Source organism: Gasterosteus aculeatus, chromosome 10 (assembly GCF_964276395.1).
Source record: "Gasterosteus aculeatus chromosome 10, fGasAcu3.hap1.1, whole genome shotgun sequence".
In the NCBI taxonomy this organism is placed as follows: Eukaryota; Metazoa; Chordata; class Actinopteri; order Perciformes; family Gasterosteidae; genus Gasterosteus; species Gasterosteus aculeatus.
This window is the reverse complement of record NC_135697.1, coordinates 316,379-325,471: the sequence shown is the minus strand read 5'-3', so window position 1 is coordinate 325,471 and position 9,093 is coordinate 316,379. Positions and strand designations below refer to the sequence as shown.

Sequence of the window (9,093 nt, the reverse complement as noted above, 5' to 3'; positions counted from 1 at the left end):
AGCTCGACTGGTCTTCAACCTTCCGAAATTCTCCCACACTACTCCACTCCTCCGCTCTCTTCACTGGTTACCGGTGGCTGCCCGCATCCAGTTCAAAACATTGGTGATCACGTACCATGCTGTGAATGGATCGGGTCCAGCTTACATCCAGGACATGGTCAAACCGAAGCCGAAATGGTGGAACGAGCTCTCTGAAGACACCAGGACCTCAGAGAGCCTTCACATCTTCCGCCGCAAAGACACACCTCTTCAGACTCTACCTCGACTAAAGATAAAAGCGTCCGCTAAATGAGATGTAATGTCTTGGACTACTGGTGTTTTTTTTGTTATTTTTGGATCTACGTAAATAAAGTATTCTTTATTCTTCCCACCAATCCAGCCTGTGTTTGGGTCTGGTTCCGAGCTTGACATGACAGAACGATCCGGCCAGAGTATGGACCCAGCAGACTTGGACACCGTCCGCCAGGCCGTTTCCAGTCAGGGAATCCTGATTGGTCCGCACAACTCGGCCCTGCAAGAAGTAATGACCAGTCTCCAGGCACTTTCCGTCAGTGTGTCTGCCATCCAGGAACACCTCAGCACCCCGGTCGTAGCACCTGCGCCCACCCCAGCACCAGTCGCCATGCCTATGACATCGACGCTATCGGCGACAACCAATCACGAACCGTGGGTACCAACCCCTGAGAGGTATGGTGGGGACATGGGCCAGTGTCGTTCATTCTTAATGCAATGTGGACTCGTGTTTGACCTACAACCACGAATGTACGCCACGATAAAGCAAACATTGCCTATATTGTGGGGTTGCTGAAAGAAGCCCTGGAATGGGCATCAGCGGTTTGGGAACAGACTAACCGGGACGCCCCTACCTACAGCTCCTTTACGTCAGATCTTCGACCATCCAATCCGACGTAAGGACGCCTTGAAGCACTTGATGTCATTATGCCAGGGAAGGAGTAGTGTAGCACGGTATGCCGTTAAGTTCCGTATTTTAGCAGTAGAGAGCGGTTGGAATGAAGAGTCTCTACAAGCAGTGTTTCATAACGGTGTAAATGAACAATTGAAGGATGAACTAGTGTCCTATCCAGAACCTAACTGGTTGGAGGAATTAATTGCGTTGGCACTGCGGGTGGATAACCGAGGTAGAGAACGGACAAGGGAGAGAGCGACTCCAGCAAACCGATGGGTCACTCACAAGTCGGCATGTGAGGCAAGGGCTCAAGCCCCAGAACCCATGCAGCCGGGAGGCCATCGCGTTCCGGAGAAGGAAGTCAACGACTGAGGGATTCCAACAGCTGCCTGTACTGCGGCCAGTTAGGCCGTTACCTCGCCGCCTGCCCCCAGCAACTGGGAAATCTATGGGCTCGCTAGATGTGGGGAGGCTGCTGGATTCCTCCCCACCAAACCCCACCCCCAGAAACCAGAACACCTCGGACTAGTGTTTTTTCGTTATTTTTGGGTCTACGTAAATAAACTATTTATTCTTCCCATCAATCCAGTCTGTGTTTGGGTCCTGTTCGAGCTTGACATGACATTTTTCTTAAATTAAGCACCTTATTTAAAGATAAGCAGTTTTTTAAAAAGCACTTTGTAATTTATTATTTAATACAGCCGTTATTTGAATTGAAGAGAAAAAAACTTAAGTGTTAGAAAATGTATTTTATATTCATGCTCAAGTTCAACGTTAAAACTTGTGATAAATATTTATTGAGAACCTCCCATATTATAAAAGTACAGGGCACACAGACTGCTGTTGCCTCTATCAAAATGAAATACAATCCAACGTCAACACTGAGCAAGAATTGAGAGGCCGTATCAAGTCTGCAAACCTGTTTTGAAAAGAATTGTTGAGGAAAGCAGGCTCACTGCAGCGACTGGTACTGATAAAAGGAGATGGCTTATACGTAGCCGCACCAATACGGTTTTGCTTTGCACAGGTTGGAGAGAACTTCATTCGCATTGATCTAAAAAGATGGTTTACATTTCATTTGTCTTTTCTGATGGCGCAAACCTGGTTTACTTGAAAGTGATTGCATTTTTTATTATAGGAGTCACAAAATGCAAATATTGTTGGGGGAGGAGGGGGTTGGATTGTGAAAGTTTTCCTTCCTCAAAAGTGGGTCAGAAAAAGAGAACCACCGAGTTACGTAATGCTATGCTTTTTCATTTACACAATTAAAATTATTCCTGCTGTGTTCACATAACTCCGTTAATATATAATGAAAATGAACACTATCTAAAATGAAGGCCCTTTTCGGGCCACTACAAGGTGCAATGGAAAAAATATATGTAACCCTTAAAAATGCTTCATTGTATAACCAGTTTATTAAGTTTATTAATTGTGCTGGGATGGCGAGGCCATGGGAAAAGAACTGAAGTGTCTCACATTGATAAGATGTCCTGACTGTAGAGACACAACAAGTTGGTTCACATGTGTTGGATATAAGCAAGTTTTCTGTTGATGCCATCTGTAACTGAAGTATAAGAACAGCCTTGCCGTGTTGTGGGGGCAGTAAGAAATTCTCGGCAGTCTACTGTGCACGTAGCTGTTGTCACCTTTTTTCGTTGCCAGAAAATAAACTGAGAAAGACATATTTCATTCAGAGCCGACGTTCTTATTTTACGATTGTCTGTGTAAAATCTTCCATCACAAAGAGTGTTTGTTAGAGGAAGACAACAAACCAGCACACACTCAATTGTTATGTGACTGACTCTTGGGAGGTTTCACAGCACACATAAAACAAAGTCTATCTATGCTGGGATCAATAAAGATATCACTTCTTCAAATTGTTGGTTAAAAGATCATGACTTACATAACATGGTTTTATAGAAAACATGGTTTAATTCTCATAAACCATTTTATTAAAATTTAGGTTAAGTAATGAAAGATTGATACTTGTTTATAGATGAAACATGTTTATAATTTATTAAATGTATTCATTGACTCTGCTACAGGTTATTCCGGATTAAAGTCATCAAATGAAAAAAATAACATTGTATCCCGTGCAACAATTGTCACTTAATTCGAAAGCAAAATCTATTCCATTCGATTTTTTTTTTACATTTTACAGATGCTTTGCTCGTCTTTAAGGATCTACTTGTGCTTTCACCTTCCACACCGGATAAGTTCATAATGTACAAGGTGAAAAGGGGAAATGTTAGCTGCAGGATAAATGCAATTTTGCATATACTGTTCAGGCTAAAGGTATAAATTTAGACCCATGCAGCGTGTCTCTAAAGCATGTTGGTCCGATAGGAACCAGGCTTCAGTATCTGAAGTGTAACAATGACCTTAATTGATTTTCTGAACCATCGGTAGAGAGTGGCATAGATCAGAGGGTTGAGACAGGAGTTAAACTGAAACAACCATACTAGGATGGTTACAGATAAAGATGTGTACAAGTTATTTTGGGATGTAAGAGTGAAACAATAATATGGACAAACACATATCAGAAACACAACTACAACAACACCGAGATTCCTGGCTGCTTTCATTTCAGACTTTTTAACGGTTACTTTCATTGTCACAACTGCAATGTGAGGCCGCATGGCACGAGCCTGATACACAACCACCCCAAATATTCTAATATATAGAATTATAATAACAGTAATGGGAAAAAAGAATGAAAGAATTAGATCAAAAACATTAGCGATGTAGTTCATTTCAATGACACACTCTCCTATGCAGGAGTTATATCTGCCTGGTTGTTGCAGGTTATTCTTCAGCAGCAGACTGTTAAATAAAGCAGCAAACATCCAACACAGACAAACACAGACTCGAATTCTTTTTGGTTTGACTTTGGTGAAGTAATGCAGAGGATAACAAATAGCCACATATCGATCCACTGATATGAGCACCATGGTTCCAATTGAGGATGACATAATAATAGATGATAGAATCAACCAAAGAGAACACATGAGATCACCGAGCAACCAGCAGCCCTCTATTATCATTATTTGAAAGATTACGAAGAGGCCCACGAAGAAATCTGAGACGGCCAGAGAGAGGAGGATGAGGTTGGTGGGGGTGTGGAGCTGCCTGGAGGGAAACAGATATTGATATTTGGATCAATATTCATGTCATCAATCGGTCAGATATAAATACACAATACAAGAAAATCAGCAAAATCTACGAGTTTGTGAATAAGCAACACTCAATCCATCAAATTCACAATTAAATAAAAATATTTCACTACTTGAAGTGGGAGATGGAGATAATGACCAGCAGGTTGAGAGCTAGAGTGAGCAGAGAGATGGAGGACAACAAAATGTAAATCAACATTGCTTCTAAGTGAGGACGAATTGGCTTTCTGCAGGAGGTGTTGATGAGTTGTGGAAAGCAAAGCTCAGTTCCCACCAAGGTTTCCATCACCGGAGAGGAGAAGCTGCAGAACAGCTTCAGCTGACTGGCCAAAGCTTCTTATCTTACAACTGATTTGTCTCTTTACTTTGGGTCCACCCCTCCTACTGCATCACCTCTGCTGTTGTTTCTTTCTCCATGGAGACTGAAGAACAATAGTTTCCATGCTCATCTTCCTTCCCGCTGGAGATGACTCTAATGTGTTTTGATGTTGACCTTTGTCCCTCCCCGTTAAAGGCTCTGCTCTCTCCCTTCTCTCGTCCTACCTCGACGGCCGCACCTACCGGGTAACCTGGCGAGGATCTGTGTCGGAACCTTGTCCTCTAACTACTGGAGTTCCTCAGGGTTCTGTGCTATTGTATCGAAGTAATGAGTTTTTAATTGTGTCTCTCTGCGATTGAGTTTGACACCACCGCTTTATCCTACTCAACACTGGTGTCCCTCACTCACAAACGCGTTTTGGACCCGGCCCGTCACCAAAACTTTAAAAGTGAAACTAAAAATCTCAGGGAGAAGAAGAAGAGATGTCTGGAGGAAGGTGCATCAAAACATTTTAAAATCTCAGATTTATTTAGGAAACCACAGACTGTTGACACAACTTTTGTTATGCACCTTCAATACAATCACACACCCAACATGCAACACTACTGATCAGATCAGATCCAAATGTTATTAAAAAAACAACAACACATGAAACATTTGATATGAAATTTCTTTGTAATTATCCAAAATATTGTTAAGTGCATTTTTCCAACTAGGCCACTGACTGGTCGATACATGCGATGCATTGAGTTGGCGATGCATCGTGCACTGAGTGGGCCGATCTGACAGTAACTCCTGTAATGGTAAAAATATGTTATAACATTGTCTTGTGCTAAACCTGTGTCTCAAGCGTCTGTGTTTGACCCTCATGTGCAAAAACAGAAAAGATTTAAGGTTTCCATATGCAGCTGTGTCTGAAAAATTGAGTTAACTTGCTCTCACAGGCACTCGTACAAAGGAGCAGTGTGTGTTACCCTCACCTTGGTTCTTATCTCGACTTGGTTTGCAACTTCTCATACCTGCCACTGAGAATGGCCTTCCTATGTGTATTTTTTTACTGCTCGGAGACGCCATCTCCATAGAGCACTGTGATACGTGCTGGTGTATTTGGCCTCCTGCTTGCAAGCAATAAATGGACTTTTTGCAACTTTGACCATTCATCAAGAGTCTGTTTTTTAATTAGATGAACATTGAAAGAATTCATTCTCTTCTCCCGAACAAGTTTTATTAAAATATTCCACAACACTCCAGAGTTACTTTCTTTCCCCAGTGCGTCTCTGCCCTTGAAGGTCTCACAATGCCATTAAAGACCTGTTCAAGGCAAAAAAGACAACACCATTTTTATATTGGTCAAAACATTCTTGAACTTATTTATTGTATGTTAGTCTCACACATGTCAGGCAACAGATATCCTAGAGTAATTTGATTTGTAGAGGTTTTCTAAGTTGGTTCACCGTCTCATTTAAGCGGTACACAATGTAAAGACACAAATATGATCTTCAAGTGTTTGTACACTGGACCAAGACTGGACCAAGAAGTGTTTGTAGAGTTCACTAGATCAAGACGTCTATATCTGTTATTAAATTCTCAACACGATCAAGTACATTTTTCTTGTCTATTTCCTCTCAGCATGCAGTGTCTCTACAGCAGGTTTCTCTCACATGAGCCAGGCTGCAGTATCTCAAGAGTAACAATGAGCTTCATAGACCTTCTAAACCAGGGGTAAAAAAAGGCATAGATCAGAGGGTTAAGACACGAGTTGAAATAAAACACACATATTACGATCGTAGCAGATGAGGCATCGAGCAAGGTGTCCTGGTCTGAGAGTGCAACACAATAATATGGACAGAGGCACAACAGAAAGACGACAATAACAACACCAAGAGTCCTGGCAGCTTTCATTTCAGATTTTTTAGCAGTTATGTTCATTGAAACCTTTAGAGGTAAAACTGCAACATGAGACCTCATGACACGAGCCTGAGTCACAGCCACCACAAAGACTCTCATATACAGAACTAGGATGACAGTGACGGGACAAATAAAACTCAAAAAAAGATCTGCAAGAACAAAAATGTAGTTATTGACAACAACACACTCTCCGAAACAGGAAGTATACCGTGCTTGTTTTTCAAGGTTATCTTTCAGCACTAGACTGTGAAGGAAAGCAGAACATGTCCAACACAGACAAACACAGATCTTAACTCTTTTTTGTGTGACTTTGTTGGAATAATGTAGAGGCTCACAAATAGCCACATATCGGTCAACTGATATGAGCACCATGGTTCCTACTGAGGCAGAAGTAATAACGTATGCTACATACAGATACAGAATACAAATCAGGTCACCTAGAAACCAGCAGCCATCTATAAGGAGAATTTGAAAGAACACGATGAGGCCCACAAAGAAGTCTGAGACGCCCAGAGAGACGAGGAGGAGGTTGGTGGAGGTGTGGAGCTGCCTTAGAAGATAAGAAAACAACGAGCTCATCATTATTTGTAGCAGCAATCTAGATATAAGAAATTACTAACATTAATGACATTTAAGTCTGAATCATTTGTTCCTATCTACCAGCTTAATGCATTGATTGAATACCTGAAGTGGGAGATGGAGATGATGACCAGCAGGTTGAGAGTCACAGTAAGCAGAGAGATGGAGGATAATAAAATATAAGTGAACATAGATACAAAGTGAGGACGCACAGCCTTCCTGCAGGAGGAGTTGATATGAGGAAAGCAAAGTTCATCTTCAAGACTTTTCATTCTCAGAGAGGCGACACGATGCTGCAGTGCTCGTCATGCAACTGATGAAGCTCTTTTCTTCCTCCACATCCTCCTCCTTTTTTACACTGGAGACAACTTTCTTAGTGGGAGTGACTGAACTTCCCCTTCCATCTTCATGGGGCTTCATGGGGCTTCTCCATGTATTTTACTGTAGAGTTTGAAGAAACCTGCCACAATCCTTCTGAAGTTAACTACTACAAGCCTGTTTCTCTTCTGCCATTTCTTTGTAAAACTATTTAAGCAAGCTTTCTTTAACCAACTGTCTTCCTACTCGATCTCCACCATAAGTCTTCTGGACCCTCACTAGTCGGCCTTCATAGCAGGCCACTCAACAGAGACTGCCCTCTTTGCTGTTTCTGAGCAACTCTGAACAAACTCTGCCAAAGCAGCCTTCCACTTTTCTGTCCTTTTCCTTCTTGGCCTATCTGCTGCATTTGACACAGTGAACCACCAGATCCTTATTTCCCCCTTCAAGATCTGTTTCTGAACCTTGTCCTCACCACTGGGATCCCCCAGGGTTCGGTCCTGGGTAGGGTTGCCACCTTTATTACAGAAAAATTAGGGACGCTACAGCTGCTTTAAAATGACAGGTTTCACTTAAAATATGATCTGTGCAGTAGCAATATTTCCTGCATGCTTTTAGCGCTACATTTACATGTTCAGGCTAACGCTGGCTCCTTAGTGTATAAATAAGAACAAGTTAATGTTGCCACAGTGGCAAGATACTCCCACAGAGAAGAGATGAGCAGAGCCTCGTCTGGAAAAGAACGACAACTGAGCTAATCCTTTACCTTAACGTGGTGACGCCACGGCTGCCGTTCGGTTTATGTTTGACCCAAGGGAGGTAACTGAAAGGCTACGCTAACATTAACTTTAACCCATTTGGCGCCAAATGCAAAAAGTGGTGCGCATTTATCAACGAGACTTGACTTTATTTTTTGTTTGTTTAAGTTAAAGTCGGTCCGCAACGTTACGCCTTTCTACAAACCGAGGAAGCTAGATAACTTTTAGTGGCCTCAAACTCATGAGAAAGTCAAACTACAAAAACATTTGATGCATCATGTATTTATCTTGATAGGAGCCTTTAGTTAGATCTAACGGCACTGTGTCCTGACGCGGACAGTGAAAACTATTATATGCAGTGGCGTGGGGAAAGTTTCTGAGGAAGCGAGACGCAACCTCTAATATTTGGCTTGTTTCCCTTGAACTCGGAGCACGAGATCAACTTGTCCCATCTTCTCCACCATGGGAGCGTTTAAAATAACAAAAAAATCAATAACATTGAAAGTTACTGTGATGAGAGAAACTAGTAAGACTCACTTAGGCGACGGTGAAAGAGCTTTTATTTATGGGGCGCCGTTTGTTAAATGTTGCACGTTCTAAAATCCTGCGCAGTTTTGCTACATTTAGCATTATCATATGAACAAAAAAGCACGACAATATTCATATGTCACTTTTTTAAACATTTAGAGAGAAATTCATGCTATAACTTTTCCAAGGATAATGTTTGGCTGTTGTTAAATCTAAATGTAAATGTTAAATGTAAATCTTCACTCTACATATCAGTTACAATATTGATGGTAATTCAAGCTGCAGCAAGCCAATCTGGCAAGTCCGGATGAATTATCTCTTTGTTATAGAACTGGGGTGTTAAACTCATTTTAGGTTCCCCACAAGACTTCAACGTGGACAGTATGCGGCCCCCCTACCTAAAATGAGTTTGACACCCCGGCTATTTGGGGTGTTGAAGCGGGATATCTTATTTTTTTGGGATTTGGTTTCCCGGATATGTTGTTAGCATCGATGGTAATTTTGGCGAACCTTTAACCAATGTTTAACCTCCGCAAAATGACGATGGACCTCGGTCTGGGTCATGCCTATAGCAGAGCACGGCTAACTCACTGGCGTTGGCGT

At 41.9% G+C, this 9,093-nt stretch overlaps 1 protein-coding gene and 1 pseudogene across 1 annotated transcript; both read right to left on the bottom strand.

Moving 5' to 3' along the window:
- Positions 1 to 2,977: 2,977 nt before the first annotated feature.
- LOC120813789 (trace amine-associated receptor 13c-like) lies at positions 2,978 to 4,486 on the bottom strand. The gene is made up of 2 exons (XM_040169464.2): positions 4,194 to 4,486; positions 2,978 to 4,036 (listed from the first exon to the last, which is right to left on the bottom strand). Exons 1-2 carry the CDS (start codon positions 4,364 to 4,366, stop codon positions 3,232 to 3,234), a joined length of 978 nt encoding a protein of 325 aa, XP_040025398.2. The 5' UTR covers positions 4,367 to 4,486; the 3' UTR covers positions 2,978 to 3,231.
- Positions 4,487 to 6,011: 1,525 nt separating this feature from the next.
- Positions 6,012 to 7,195, bottom strand: LOC120813788 (trace amine-associated receptor 13c-like; annotated as a pseudogene).
- Between the last annotated feature and the right edge of the window lie 1,898 nt (positions 7,196 to 9,093).

Excerpts from the sequence above, each read along its gene's own strand:
- LOC120813789 (XM_040169464.2), bottom strand. The coding sequence starts at position 4,366 with ATGGAAACCTTGGTGGGAACTGAGCTTTGCTTTCCACAACTCATCAAC. Across the intron at positions 4,037-4,193 it reads ATCTCCATCTCCCACTTCAA|GCAGCTCCACACCCCCACCA; the intron begins GTAGTGAAATAT and ends GTTTCCCTCCAG.